This window comes from Ylistrum balloti, unplaced genomic scaffold (assembly GCF_031769215.1).
Source record: "Ylistrum balloti isolate Yb309-2 unplaced genomic scaffold, AGI_CSIRO_Ybal_v1 Utg369772, whole genome shotgun sequence".
NCBI lineage: Eukaryota > Metazoa > Mollusca > Bivalvia > Pectinida > Pectinidae > Ylistrum > Ylistrum balloti.
Window position 1 is genome coordinate 1580597 of NW_026781965.1, and position 16577 is coordinate 1597173.

The window sequence follows — 16577 nt, forward strand, 5'->3', positions numbered from 1 at the left end:
TACTTTTTTTCTTCCATATAAATGTACCTGTTATATAGTTAAATCAGTTCTGTCTCCATGCCACTTTTGCCTTGATAAATTTCCTACAGCTAAAAGTTAAAACACACTTTGCACTCCAATGTTTTCTGCTGAGCCAATCAGGCAGGACGTGGTTATAGCGTAATATTGAACACATTGACAATGTTCAGATTATCATACTTTCTCTCTTTAGTAATTATGGTGATCACAGTACAGTGTTTTGGGATTGAGATGGAAGTGAATTAAAAAGATCTTGAGGAAAGATGTTTCACAGATATATTGTCCAGTTAAACACATATCTCTCTGGTTTGTAAGGTTACATTACATCATATCTAGTCCCAGTCATTGTGATGAAGATGTGCACTCATCAACCCATGCAGACATTTTAACATTACATAGAGCAATACTTGAATAGGTATTTATAATGTACACATACCCCACTCCTTTTTATGTATAAATTATATTAGTTCACTGCTTTACATAATGAACTTCACCTGGGCATCACATTTACACACTGGGATTTCCAGAAGACCATCAAACTGCATTATATAGACAAATTATGGTTATTCTCATAGTGTTGTTAGTTAATCTTTACTGCTGCTTGTGATTTAAACGTTTTTATGCATTTCCTGTAATTTTTTTCCTTTCCTTAATACTGATACATTTTATGTGATATCACCTGTATGAATTATGGAGATTGGTGTCCATTTGACACCAGTTAAAAGTAAATAACTCCTATTCTTTTACATAACAAAGGAAGTACTTGTGGAAAGCTGTATTATATCTGTGGTAACCATCAAACAATGTGTGGTATTTCCTGGTCTGATATATCAGCATGTAATTACAGGGTAGGAAAATCATGATAGATAAATTCACGGTCACTAGGGTGACATGGAATCATTGTTATGCCCATGGCCATATCTTATGACTCTGACTAGAGCAATACTGTCATGTTAGTAGTTTGAGAGTGTAATATAATTCAAAACTATTAAAAAGATGAAGAAGGTTTGTTTAACAACTAAGAACAATACATCATTCTCAATCACATGTACGAGCTCCTGCACAGTTACCAAACCACAAAACAGTTGACAACATGTCTTGTGTGAAAACAAATGTGCAGGATACAAACATTGAATTAAGTACTATGCAAAAAATACCTGTGTTAAGATATACTCACTCATAAAGCTTAAATATATTGGAGCTGACCTTCATGTAATATATATATATACAGCCAGAGACCTGTAGTAGTACCCTTGTAGCCATGCTTCATGTATTATCCATGCTTTATTTTCTCTTAGAAAAAATTTGGAACAGTACATGGAGGACGAATCAACTTCTACGGATCAGTAAGTTCCAGTGATGTCAGCGTAACCATATAATATTTGTCAAAGCACTATGATCATGGTGAGCAAAAGGCTTGCACATAACACATTAGCACTGTGATCATGGTGGAAGAAAGGCTTGCACATGTAACAAACTATGCAGAATTCATCTGATGCAGCTTCCTGTGGCTTTTATATGACAACATAGTGCAGTGGTTTTATGACTTTAATACAATGTTCCCCACTGTATTGTAGATTACTGATTCAGGAATGTTAATAAATTTAACATGACTAGGATTTCCTTATTTCAGTGGGGAAAAATTCTCTTTCAATCCTTTATTTTGCTTCAATTATTTCATTACTGATGTTCAAAATTCTTTATTTCTTCTCGTTTGTGTTTTGTAATAATGAAATAATAAAAATAATTGTGTGTAGTGCTTAACCATATAAAATAATGCTTGTTGATAAAACTGATCAGCAAATGAAGGATATCAGAACATAATAAGATTTTATCATTATCAGTGTATAAGAAACTTCCTAAAGAATATTTCATATATTTTGTGTAAAGGTTCTGCAGAGTTTGTTAAACGTTACCAGCATAAACGTGAAGTGTATACTGTCTTCATTGGTTGTGGTATACCTGTACTTAATGCACTCTTGTTCCAGGTGGTAGTTTCTTGCCTCAAATCTTTCAATACCTCAGTGATTATAAAAGAAGAAGAAATGGCATAGTTGCTGTTTGTATGTCTTGCTTCGAATCCTTGCAATCATTATCTGAAAGTTTGGCTTTAATTGAGCCCAGTCTATACCAAATTCAATTTTGACTATTAGCTGCTTTATAGAATAGATATTGATATCTGAAAGAAGTGATATTCTAATCTCTCTGAGGAAATGAGAATCAGGAAACCTACAGCAGTTTTATGGGTTTGATTGACTTCTTCCTCTGAGCAGTGATGTGTACATCAAGCAATTTTCTGGTGCATTTCCAGTGTGTTCTGTTTTTGTGAACTTTCTGAGTTCACTGTCTTCCTGTAACTTTCACTATCAAATTTATTCACCCTTTATATATTAATATCATTGATTACTATGTTTCTCTTTTGTAATTTTGTCTTGATCAATGAAAATTTAACAATATTCAGGTAAGCTATAGAAATTTATACCAGTAACTATTGATTCCCATCAGTAGGAGGCAGTGTTGTGAAGCTTATATTCACATTAATTGAAATACATTGCAAAAAATCTAAATTACATGTATTTTAAACAATGTGGTCCGAAGAAATAATACTGCTTCGAAAGTGCTTTCAGACTTATTAGATATCTAAAAAATAGCATAAAATGGATTTTATTTCAATGATTCATTAAGTAAATGATGTTAAAAAACAATTGGTCCCTGAAGATGTTGGAATTTCAATAAGTTCAATCATGAAATATGGTCTATTGATTGACGGACACTAGGTAAATTTGAAGCTTGTAAGACTGTAGACATACAAGAAAGTCCTGATACTGTGCCAAGATTCAGCTGTCTAATAACTTGTCCATGTGTCTTATTGTTTGGTTGAATTATGGCGAAAGCTGGAATGACCTTTCTTTTTAATGACTGATATTATATATCTTAGTAGACAGACAAAAGTGATTGTACTAACCTTACTGTATAGTGATTAGTGCATGTGTGTACAGAGGAAGTAGTGTGTGGTTACGTAAACTCATCGTAGAGTTGTTTTTGACCTTATTTGTAATATATCATGTGGCTCTTAACAACAGGAAATGACAAAGTAACTACATCAATTTTAATTATTTGCATAAAGTTGTTTTGATTACAAAGGCTAAGGATTGGACAGGTAATAAGCAGAGTGTATTAAGTGTACTGTTGAGTATGATTTAGCATTAACTGCTAGTACAGTGACATTATAACAGTTGTTTGTGCTAGCACCTGTAACTTATGTGAGAATTGTATGTTGTTTTATTTTGGTGTGTTGTACATGTATTAGGTTCACCTGAGTTCGGGTTCTTATTAAATATATAGGTGTGTCTTATGTGTCACTGGAGTATAATTAATGTAACAGTTGAAGACCAGAAGTATCCTGGTTTCACAAAAAATTCATTAATTGACAAACAAATCTTATCTATTTAATAGTATTTAGAAATCCTCCATGACAGTGATCAGTAATATTTAATATCTGAACATGCGATACACCTGTAATTTGGTCGACTTTGAAGTAAGTGTCTTCCTAATTATTAAGAATGACAACATTCTTGGGTTTTTCAATCTTAAAGATGCACTTGGTAGAGTTTGGCACAACCTGATTCAACAACTACATTTTGAAAATAATTTCTTATGTTTCAACTTTTACCTCAGAGAGAGGGTGTGATGTACAGAATGCAGCCAGTTACAAACTCCAGCATTAGTTAGTCCAACTGGAGATTTATTCCAGAATATTTTGAAATGAAAATAGAAAATTTGTAAACATAACAGACTTGTGAGTCACAGACACAAGAAACTGTGATACTGCTAGATCTTCATTTGATAAGTAAAACAGGTATGTAGCATTTTAGCCAGGTAGGTATGTTATCTTGATTAATGGCTAAAATATCAGCTGGCATGAACCAGCTAGATATAGCACTACTGTATGTGGTCACTCCTGTCTACGATTAGTAGGTGAAGGTCAGACTAATTGATTTAGCATAGAATATACTGTTTGTCCATAACTGTACTAATTGATAATTTAATGTAGGATTATATAGGTATTTTTCATAGGTACACTGGTAGACATAATTGTGAGACAGGTATGTATATATATAACCAGGTATATACTTGTATGACAGTATAGAAATCAGCCTCTTTCTATACTACACACATGTATATATAAGCTTAAGACACAAAACTTTATTATGTCTGCGACACTTAAGTCTGCAAGGTTTATCTTCAGAACTCTGAATTCAATATGACAAGTACAATAAAAAATTATTTATGTGTGTATGTGAAAAGAATACATGAAATAGAAAGGATATTTATTATGCAGTATAGTTAGCGATCAAATGTATGGTGACCTAGGCCCATGATGTGTGGGTCCCGTACAGGTCTATGTAATGGATGTGTTGTAGTCTGGCATGGTGTAAACACGGTGACAGCATGACAATGTGGGCCAGCCCTTAGTGGGCGTCGACCCTGGAGCCCAGCAATAGGTTTTGGGGATGTACAGTGCATGGTAGTTATAGACAAATCCATATTAAGATACTGAAGTTTAGTAAGTGAGAAGCCAGGATAAACAAGACAAAACTCTGTACAAGTTTACTGTAACTTCAGCTGTTTAATTTTAGATCTTAGCCATGGTGTTAAACCAACATGTCAAACCTGATCCTGTATTAGTGTTGCTGTTTTCTTCATATAAAAACAAATGCATTGATATCCTAATCTTGTATATGTTCTACCCGACTGTGTGTTCCACTTCAAATTCATGCTCTTTAATATATATTTTCATCGTTGTTTATCTTTACTTCAGACCATTTAACCACAGATTAACAATCATACTGTACACTATATTGATCATACAAGGATGTTACATACCTGTGTACCTATTTTGTAGCAGTTGTTCATTAGTTGATTTCTGTTTTACAGAGGAGCCGCACCACATCAGTACCATTATGAGAAGTTCTCTGCCCCAGCCGTCCCCAGCAAGGCTGGAGGTCTTATCCAATACGGAGATTCTCCTTCATCAGTAAGTGCTGGCAGTGCTAAACAAAAACACTGAAACCACACTATGGTATATTTAGGAATTTAATGATAGGCTGGAAAAAGCTATTGTATGTAGATCACAGTGTTTAAATTACTTACTGTCATTTAAATCTGTAAATATTGGATTGCGAATACAGTCACTGTATCTACATGTAAAAGGTTACATTAACAACCATCTTATACATAAATCAAAGGTAGTCATTGACAAAATACAAACATATGTATAATACAAGGACAATGATATAAAAAAAAATTGGAATCAATTATTATCAGTGCCACATTACAAACCCAAGGTGAAGACACCATAAGGACAGAGAATTTTGATTATATGCACACTTTTATAGACCATTGTTAGCTTAGATTTCATATATAGGTCTGTATGTTATCCCACACAAAGTTATAGCCTCACCGAGATGGGTTTGTTGTATGAGGTTACATATTGTGACCTTTTCAGTGTTTACTTTAAGACTGACATTGTGTACTTTTGGGAGAGGAAAAAAGTCTGGTCAAGTGGTGTTCTTTAAGCTAGAATGATGCATTTTCTGACTGTCTTAAGTCTTCAAAGTGTTTACTTTTTTCTCACGTCTTGTTAGCTTTTGTAGGAAGAAAGTTAGGGATACACAGACTTGTCAAGTCTTCTTTAAACTTTTGTAAAAAAAAAGGTAACAAGGATTTGGCCTGAATCTTTGATTATCTGATGGAACTCTGTAGGGCAGAAAATTGACACAGGTAACCAGCAGTATCTGTTACACTTTTTCGTGGTAATTTTATAGAAGTCTTGTTTAAAGTCTACAAGTAGCTAGAAGGATATTGGCCTACAGTTTAACAGATAAGGCCATTTGTCAGGTGTTCATACCACAGGTAGTCTAGGTAAATCAGATTTCCGGTTGTTTGGTCTATTTTACTTCTCAAAGCGAGCACAGGTATTAAACAGTAGCATGTATTTAAGGTTGATGATCTGTCAGAATTTCATTCAGTTTATGAAAGAAGAAATACCTTGTCAAATCAATGTCATACACAGCTTAAATCTTTATGAATAAAACATTTAGGATTTGTCAATTAGTTTATTAAGTGTTGTGTATGTTTCACCATTTGCTGATGTTAGGTTCAAAAGGTTAAAAGGAGCTCTGCTTATTAAGTATGAATGTACATCTTTGAATCTGAATTAATAAACTTGTACCCACATTGTAGTATAGAAAAATAAATAGAATAAACTTGTTTACAACCATACTACAGCCCAGTGATTTGCCAATGTTTCCATCCATTAACTAATAGCTGACACACCTGTACAAGGCATTAGTCAACCAATCCCGAAAACTCCAACAAAACTGGTGCAGTTTCCTTATCACAAACCCCAAAACACCTGACCATTTAACCATTTGTCTACCACCTCCTCAAGCTACACCACACCTGAACATGGCACACCAGAACACGTGTTCCTGTACACATGAATACATGTATTATTTCTCCAGCATACCTAAATACAAAAAAAATATGTATATGCATGACTACTCCATCACACAAAACATGTGTACTTTACTCCAGCACAACAGAATACATGTGTATATATACTGTACTATTTCTACAGCACACCTGAACATGTGTACCAATACTTCTATACACCTGAACACATGTATCATTTCCAGCACACTTGAAATGATGCGCAGTAACTACAGCACACCTGAATATGTGTTCAATTACCCATTCTGATTACCAAGAAGGCCTAGAATCATGATATTTGGGTGCAGAAGTTCACCAATGTTTGTAAGAAGAAATGACTTTGATCAGTATGCAAGGTCACTGCGATCAAGTATGTCGAAATCTGTCAAACACTTCTTCTGATTAACGACCTAGAAAGATGTTTGGCTCCTACTTTTTTAGGATAAATTTTTGGATAAAATTTGTGAAAAGAGTGCCCTTGATCAACATGGAAGGCCACTTTGAATTATATCATGTATGTCAAAATTCTCATATAACCTCTGTTTAATTCAAATTCCAAGAGTCATGATATTTGCCTGGTAGGTTCCTAGGATAGCTGACAAATATTGTTTAAGGAAATGACCCTGACCATATTCAGAGTCACAGATGCCAGTTTTGTCGAAACAGCTAAATGGGTTCACCTGCCCATAAATGATATTGGCTGAAGTTTTTCACAACAGGATCCATCAGTTGCAGACAAAATATTCAAAGTTGTTTCAAATAAATTTGATCAAGATGCAGAATTTGAACTTTCATTGATACATGTATTTATGACAAAAGTTCAATACCAGGTAAAAGATGGAAGCCTTGTGTTATTTGTCTACTGTATTATTTAAAATTTTAGAGAAATTCTGGCCCTTCTTTGCTCTATAAATATTGAAAATATTAATAGTATGTTACAAAGTGTATGATGGCACTTTCTATTGAATCATTGCTTATATAGAGACAGAGCACTGAATACACTGAAGATCTTGCTGGAAAGGCTCACATTTTATAGTGACAGTAGATTTTCATCCTAGTTGATATTATTTTTTATGATTGTAGTAATTTTTTTATACAAATAATGACATAGGAACACTAATCAAATGAGATGAACATACATCTGGTTAGATATTTGTGACGGTGTCTGTAGACTGTCTATCAATAATGTTTCGGAATGGTACGGTCCTCCCACACACATTCCTACTGTGTAGACTCAGGATACAGTCATACCTTACTGTTTCAGACACATCTTACCTATACAACCAGTTACCTAGAACTGCTCCTGTTTATTGAAATGTGTGAGTTGTATGTATAGAATGCACAAGTGAGGTACTTTGGTCGATCTTTTTATAGACAGAAAAACAGTGATTCACATATCCCTGTACATATGTCATTAATTAATCGGTGTCTTCATTTTTAATAAACAAAGAAATGAGATATGTGGTACATCATTAACCTTCGAGTATTATGTCAGGATGTATGAAATATTTTACAGATAGGTGTTTTATGCTGTCAGATATTCATAACATACTTGGACTATAGTTTATGACGTAGGTATTAACAGTATGAAATGTCAGTGTGTATTGATAAATAGTGTTTCAAGTTGTAAATAAGGTAAACGGTTGAAATCTAAACAGCCTGAATGTAGATTAATGTGACAGTTACAAAGTTTCTATAAAGGTTGGATAGGCGATTAATATGAAAACCTTAATACTAAGTGAATACAACAGACTCCTCTTTGTTCAATGTACATAAAAAGATCACAGGCCTTATACACTCTACACTCAACTTTCACATTTAAAAGTCTGCAGTGGTTGTCATTGGTTTCATTCATTACCATTTTATTTCTAGACAGGATATTACTTTTTCAGATTACTGCTTTCAAGTCTGCATTCTTTGAATTATTAACATATTTATAATATTGACGTTTTTTAGTTAGTGTACATGTGCTGTCATGTGGCTAAAAATAAAGTACAGAGGTGTGGAGCTTATTCTTAATATAACAATAGAAATTTATCGATTATATCAATATACCTTTAAAGGCAATAGTAAGGCAGTATTAAATGATTAAATGAAACCATATAGGAAGTTTTGACAGGAATGATCAATAGACCTATTTATCCAGAATCCTTGAGTTACATAATGATATATTGTTTGCTCAATCTGGTTTGTCATTTAAGGATTTATAAGATGTTTGGAATCTGATGATTCATCGACATCCTATGCAGATCAAACAGATTTATTAGATATACAACCAATACCACATATTTCTATACATACCAAATATATTGTAAGTGGTATTGACTTGGGTTGGTTATAGCCACATCATAATGTAGTTTATTACATACTTTGAACATCTAAATCTATGGTATTACATACTACTGTAACCTGCTCTGGCATTCTGCAGAATTGAGAATTTATTTTCTTCTTTGATTCAGCTTAGAGGACTTGGTAGAATTAAAAGTGTTTTCCCACTCAGACCTCTATCTATTTTCTTCTTTATTAGATTTAAATGTGGTGGGAATTCTGATTATACTCTCATTTGTGTTTAGAAATCTCTGATAATCCCACTTAAAAGAATGACCTGATAAGCTGCAGTGTCATATTGATTAAACCAGAAAAACATTTAAGTGAGAATGCACTTTAAAACTAACATTTCATATATCTATGGACTTTGGGTATTCTTAGAAATTTCATTTATAATTATTTATCTTTGTCTCTAGCTTTTTTCAGTTAAAATCTTACTTATTTTCACAATTAGACTGTTTGATCTATATAGTACATATTTCTTGATGATTAATTAGGACAACGCCCCTTCTTTAAGAGTTAAGGCCCCTTGACTTATCAATAGTACTTTGTTACTTAGAAGTCCTATATTGATAAGATGATATTAGATATTCAGATGTATAAGAATAGTCATTTGATATTATACATATATCACACACTGATATCCGCTCTGATCACAGAGTCATAGGTCAAAGACTTCAGTTAAGGAGACTTAGTTACAATGGCAGACAGGTCAAGACAGAAAAGAATTTAAACCTTTCAGCAAATGACATCCATTTAGCATAAAAAAATCATTTCAAATCGGTTGCTATGATTTTCAGAATTAGACAAGTCAAAATTCAAGTGTACAAGTAAACATTAGCTAAAAATCTGGTGAAGCCACTGTGTGTAGGAGGATGATTGACATTATCTAGCCATCTCATCTTCCAGGCTCAGTAGCAGTAGGATCTCTCAGGGTGTTTATCTGTAGCTCCTAAGGAATGTTATACTCCCTTCTATATTGTCTGCTTTCATTTACAAGTATTGTCTTCCAGGCAGAAATGTTCTAACTGCTTGTAACAATAACAGTGTTAGCACTTCGCCTACATACCTATCCTGTTGTTTTGGCGATTAACCACATATCAGTACGCTCACACCTTTGTACTCCATCCAAATTTCTAATTATACAATTATTTGTGACTCTTGATTAGTCTGAAGTTGAAACACCTAAACAAGATGCAACAACAAAGTTTCATAAGGTATTGATAAACCTATTTGTAAGTAATTTAACTCTCTGACCAGTTACGATTTTCAATGTACATCATTAATGATAAGACAGCTGTTATACATGTTTAAAGCACTTGATGTAAATGAAGACTTTCGCACCACACCGTCTTTTACTGAAACCTGCGTGTTTGGAGATCCATCACATGTCCTATCACACAACCATATGAAGTGACTAAAGTGGATCTCCTAATAGAATTTGTGTTTATAGATATTCAACATCATAGAGTGTCCTTATGCTACACCACTTCAGTCTGTAGGTCGTTTCTCTTCCGCTCTTCCATTGCTACATTTACATGGAAAAGTGTGTAATTGTTTTGTTTATATAATGTATTAAAATAAAGTGGACCGGTGAAAAATTGTCTTGTTGGTCTAAAAAGTGATACATAAGTATAACTGAAGCATCACTGATTAAGATGAAGTTATACCAATTGTAATGTTTCTTTATCATCAGTACTTGCACATTAAAATTCAGAAGTATTGGGAAAGACTTGTTGTTACTTCTTTAGCTGGGCATCTGTTAATCACCATTACCCTTTGTTTTCTAGTAGACAAAATAATGGATATGATTTATGCAAGTGCAGAAGGATTTTGAAATGATTTCTGCACCCTTTTTCAAAGTTAATCTGGTTTTTATCATGATTACTATCTGGAGATTGTAACTATATATATATATTGTTACTATATTTTGCCTGGTTATTTTTGCCTCCTGATATTTTCTAAGGTTAATGTTTTTTGTTTTTGTTTGGGTTTTTTTATCTTTAATTAGATTTTAAAGTAGTCACTATCAATTCTAAATGGATGCATTTTATTACAGAACTACAACACTTCTGCCCGTCCCTATGGAGCACCACCACAGACACCCCCCACCCAGTCCTCGACTTTCCAGTCCCAGCTCAATAACGTGGCACAACAGACACAGAATATATCCTTGACACCGTGAGTTAACTTATTGAGTTTTTACTTTTCCACATTAACCACAAGCATGCTGTGTGTATGTCCAGTCAACTCCCTCAGGTAGAGGAGGCAGCAACAAGACCTGCCTTCTGTCAGCTTTTGAGGAATTCATGTCTAAGGACAGTCACACATCCAATTGGTGAACAGCTTTTCACTGTCATTCTTACAAGTGTTTTAATTATTGTAAAACTCTGTGACAATGACATAATGTTGGTTGCCTTTTTAAATGATTCTCAGAATGTTTGAAGTTGATAGTTTTTTCTGTGTTATTGCAGTTTTGAGATAAAAAAAATTGTCTTAGTCATTTGTAACTTGCTATGATCTCCTATTTGACCTCTCAGAGTGAAGAAAAGTATTCAAAACAAATTTAAGTTGAGAAATTAAACACATGTTGCAAGATTGACTGTTAAAATCAAATTTAAATTTGAACAAGAACGTACCTTGAGTCCATTACAATAATAGGTCTATCAAAGTTACAAATGGTTAACATCTTTCCCTTGGAATGAGCCAAACTGTTTGCATGGCTTTGTTTTAGATTTTACACCAGATTCATGGTGGTTTTCAGGATGGAGTCAACTTACTCTATGTATAGATAGTAAAATGAACAAAAGTGTTCCAAAATAAATTCTCAAAGGAAGTTATTTTCATCACATTTTTTGTCTTAAGATAACGAGTCGTTTTTGGCATGAAATGTTGTATTTTTAAGATGCTTTTGAACTTCTTTCTTTGAACATTTGATTTATAGTATGAATTATTGATACATGTCTGATATGACCCAATCTTGGTGTTGGACATTTTTTTATGTCTGGCATTGAAGATTAACTATATATGACTCTATGCAGTAAGCCTGCAGTCGCAGATTTCCAGACTGCTGCCCAGCGATATGCAGAACGGGAGGACAAACCCACGTCAGCCACCCAACAATCTAAGTCATTCAAGACTCTACAGGAAGCCATAGATAGTGGACAGGGTAAGGGGCAGATAGTCACATTTCTGTAAGGGAAAGGGACTGTCACATTTTTGTAGGGGTAAGGGACTGTCACTTTTCTGTAAGGGAAAGGGACTGTCACATTTCTGTAAGGGAAAGGGACTGTCACATTTCTGTAAGGGAAAGGGACTGTCACATTTCTGTAAGGGAAAGGGACTCTCACATTTCTGTAAGGGAAAGGGACTCTCACATTTCTGTAAGGGAAAGGAACTGTCACATTTCTGTAGGGGAGAGGGACTGTCACATTTTTGTAGGGGTAGGGGACTGTTACATTTCTGTAAAGGAAAGGGACTGTCACATTTCTGTAAGGGAAAGGAACTGTCACATTTTTGTAGGGGTAAGGAAGCAGGAAGTCTTGTAGAGGGAAGAGGCTGATGTCACATTCTTGTATGCAGAAATGGGCAGTTCATCAATTTCTTGTCGGGGAAGGAAGTTGATAATTTGTCCCATTCTTTTAGCTAGGAATTGTCATGATAACGTAGCAGGAAAACGCAGTAAGTTGCACCATCATAGGATAATGGGTTAGTTTGTGGCATATGTTAATTGAGAAAGGCACAACTATGTAAATGAAGAAAGTAGGAAAAGTCTTTTCACATTCTTAGGAGGGAATAATAAGTTACTTATAGATATTACATATTTGTCTGAAACTGTAGCATTGAAAGGGGAGATAAGTCATATTCAGGTAAGGAAAAGAACTGTTGCTGCATAAAGAATACAATGCAGTTAGTCACATTTTGATAAGGAAAGGGATGTGATGGGGAAAGCTGTAGTTATTTACATAGAGTAAAGAAATCAGTTCCTTATCATATAGTATGGGATATTGTTACAGCTGTAGATATATAGCATAACAGTTACAGCTCAATAAACATCCAGATTTATGTAATTAGATCTTGTTGGAGAAAAAAACATGATTAGAAAATACAAAACATCTGTCTATTGCTGTGTACTTGCTGCCAACAGTTCAGGAAATGGTTCGATCACCAAAAGCTGTATTTCAATAACTAATCAGACATTTGAACAAAGGTACAAAAGTGGATATTTATTCTTATCGTTGAACATATGTGCATGCCAATTTCAGATCCTCCCTCTGCCTTACTCCCCATTCAGACAACTAACCCTCCAGTCGATAGGCGCAGCCCCTCTCCCCTTCTGCAAGGGGCAAGTACCACAGGATTACCCACACTCAACAGCAGCCATGTCGCTCAGTTCAACAATATCACTCAGTTCAACTCACCAGCCAGCCTTTACAGCAGTGACAGTGCCAATAGTTCATTCCAGGCCCTAAGGTTTGTCTCCATGGGATCTACAGCCAATACCACATAGACTATCTACCCATTGCTTCTGTATACTCCATGTATATATAATGCTATATAGCCTATATGTAAGCAAGGTCACCCCTGGTGGTCTCATCTACTGCTCACAAAAACCACCTCAGATCTTCAGCATATGTGGTACCCAGAAATAATGTTTGACTGGAATTTTGTATGTTTCATGTCAGAGGAACTTTTCTTAATTAGTCCAATTAGTGTACCCTTGTATGCGATCTGGATCAGTGTGGTACTTGTAAGCTGTGGATAGAGAGGACACCAGGTGTCACACAAGTGGATAGGTTATTATACAATTTGTAATTTTACAGAGTTCCCCCGCAGGGCCTCTCAGCCTGCCATACCTTGGAAAAGGTACATCACATTTGATTGTGGTTGATTCTGCATACGGTTTTGACGTAGTAAAAGAAAGTGGTCTATATACATATGATTAATCTAGATGATTTGGTGTGTTGGTTTAAATACAGTTTGAAAGACATTATGATGATGATGATATATACAGAGTTAATCTAGGTTCCTACTCAAAACATATTGACTGTCTCTTAGACAAAAAATCGGTTTTATTTTCATATAGAATGCTTTAGCCTAGATCTCCAAACGCATGATTCCCATCTGATGATGACTGGTAGTATCAGTAATGATAGTTATTATTGTATTTAGTCCTAGGTTATCATGGAGTATGTGCATACTTCTATATCTTGCAATGTATATGTTACATATAGATGAAACTATAAGTTTGTATACACCTGTAGCCCTCGATCTACAGCTATCTTTATGGAGAGTGAACCAACAGCCTTGGGGACTGAACTGGTTATCTCCCTTGCCTGTATATAACAAGTGTCTGATACCCTTGCATGATCATCCTTTGTTATTCCCAGCATGCACATAATTTTTCAGAACAAACGGAAACACGTCCGATACAAGCAGTGGAGGAGAAAAAGATGTGGATGATTTTGGCCGAAAAATCTACAGACCATCAGAAACATTTAAACTTGTACATGAACAAGATGATCCCTCTCCTAAACAAGATGAAAATTTCAAATCTAATCCATCACGGACTTTTCAGATTTTACAGCAACAACTAGGATCAGGGTAAAATTCAAACATTTATCTCACCATGTTATTTGCTTCACTGATCTCATATCTTTTTAATTTGCTTTAATCTTTATAACAAAACAAAACATTTTCATATTGCCACTAATGATAACACATTTCACAAAGTGCACAATAAGGCTTTATCCTAGGTGAGTAATATCTGGCAGGGAACTATTCATAAAATAAAAAGAGGAGAGCCCAGTATCAGTAGACAAGTGATATTGTATTTATCATGCAACTTTGCTGTCAAGCATGAAGAGAAAAAAGATTTCAAGGCTGAACTATATACATGCACATACCATACTCTCCAGTGTGTATAAGGTCTGTAATACATAAAGCATGTATGCATCTCTGTGTGATGTTTGTGAGAAAAGTTTTGTACAAGTTCAACAGCATTAACAAGAATTACTAATATATAAAATGTATAAAAGAAGCCTTTACATTTTAAGTGTAGATTAAATTTGCCTGGTAAAAATATATCATATTAATTTGTATGCAACATTATAAATTACAATTGTTTTAAGTAAAATTTGTCAAAAAAATTATCTTGTAATTTTTATACAGGAGTATTTGTTGCTAATGTACCAAGATAAAAAAAGCAATAAGTCTGTTTCTTAATCTGAATCCGTTTCTTCACAAGATTTTAAGTTATTTTTGTATATTTACAAAGTGAATGTTCACTGGAAATATAAAAGAATAAATAATATGAATTAACAACAGGTGCTGTTGATAATACACATGCTCCTCCTTTGGCTACTTATTTATGTTTATGTCATTACAGATCTGCTGCCCCACCGCCAGCACCTCCAGGTAGGTACATTACGTATAATAATGGGACAGACAGTCGCTTCATTTGGATGATAGGAAATCTGTGTGTATCCTATACAGTTGAATGTTTATATATACAGATCTAAGGGACAGGAAGGGGTGTAATGTGTGTATACAGAGGCACCGGTGTAATGTGTGTATACAGAGGCACAGTAAGGGGTGGTATGTGTTTATACAGAGGGACAGTAAGGGGTAAGATATGTCTATACAAGGGGGAGGTAAGGGGTGATGTGTGTATACAAGGGGGAGATAAGAGGTGATGTGTGTATACAAGGGGGAGAATAAGGGGTGATGTGTGTATAAAAGGGGGAGGTAGGGGGTGATGTGTGTATACAAGGGGGAGGTAAGAGGTGATGTGTGTATACAAGGGGGAGATAAGTGGTGATGTGTGTATACAAGGGGGAGATAAGAGGTGATGTGTGTATACAAGGGGGAGATAAGGGGTGATGTGTGATATGTATGTATACAGGTGACAGTTAGGGTGATGTGTGTATACAGGGAGACAGCAAGGGGTGATATGTGATAGGGGACAATAAGGTATGATATGTGTGTATACAGAAGGGCAGTTAAGGGTGATATTTGGCTAAACAAAGGGAGCAGAAATGACAACAGCACTTTACACTATTTGTTGATGTGATATTTTTAGATATTGGGGAGATTGGGAAGGAAACCTTAATGTGTGGGTATTTCAAAACCAGATAATGAATAATAAAGAATGGAATGCTTCGTATAAAAACTCAATATTGATCTTGAATTATTCCTTGAATTTTTTACTCTCATGTAAGTATGCTATGTATCATAAACCAATAGATAGGGAAAAAATGAAGATTTTTTTTTCAAATTTTGTAGGTGGGAATTGCATGTACAATGCACTATATATACAATTCTAAAGAACGTTTTAAAATGAAGGAACATCTGTAAAATGTGTTTATTTGTCAATTTCTTTATTTTATAATTGATGACTTGATCCATTTGAGTATTGGAATTTACAAACACCAGACATTGTCATCGTAATATAATTAGTGTCATGCTAAAATCTGTCACAGCTGCAGGGTAATAATTTACATGATATTTGTTTAGGTTGGTCTTTGTTCGTTTTTGATAAAAAATAATATGACTGTGAATTTTGACTGTATTAAGTAAAGTGCATGATGATCTGCTTTGCACACCCTAAAATTTGTAATTCTTCTAGACAATAACTTAAGAATTTAAGTAGATCATTAAGAAGATAGCTTAAGTACCTATGTAATGTCTTCTTGCTGTCTAATCATGTTGTATAACGTAACTTGTTACATGTTTAA

The 16577-nt window shown here is 34.5% G+C and overlaps 2 protein-coding genes across 2 annotated transcripts in view; both read left to right on the plus strand.

The window, feature by feature from the left end:
• LOC132543968 (PDZ and LIM domain protein Zasp-like) overlaps window positions 1-16577 on the plus strand; it is a 38064-nt gene that overhangs the window by 14049 nt on the left and 7438 nt on the right. The window contains exons 3-5 of the mRNA XM_060207525.1: window positions 4957-5056; window positions 10901-11022; window positions 15230-15258. Of these exons, the coding sequence (XP_060063508.1) occupies window positions 4957-5056; window positions 10901-11022; window positions 15230-15258 (251 nt within the window). The remainder of the gene's footprint in view (window positions 1-4956; window positions 5057-10900; window positions 11023-15229; window positions 15259-16577) is intronic.
• Window positions 11094-15221, plus strand: LOC132543970 (uncharacterized). Its single transcript, XM_060207526.1, has 3 exons — window positions 11094-12010; window positions 13107-13314; window positions 14251-15221. Exons 1-3 carry the CDS (start codon window positions 11869-11871, stop codon window positions 14447-14449), a joined length of 549 nt encoding a protein of 182 aa, XP_060063509.1. The 5' UTR covers window positions 11094-11868; the 3' UTR covers window positions 14450-15221.

Coding starts and splice junctions, on each gene's coding strand:
- LOC132543970 (XM_060207526.1), top strand. CDS start 11,869: ATGACTCTATGCAGTAAGCCTGCAGTCGCAGATTTCCAGACTGCTGCC. Junction 12,011..13,106: donor AGCCATAGATAGTGGACAGG/GTAAGGGGCAGA, acceptor TGCCAATTTCAG/ATCCTCCCTCTGCCTTACTC. Junction 13,315..14,250: donor AGTTCATTCCAGGCCCTAAG/GTTTGTCTCCAT, acceptor ATAATTTTTCAG/AACAAACGGAAACACGTCCG.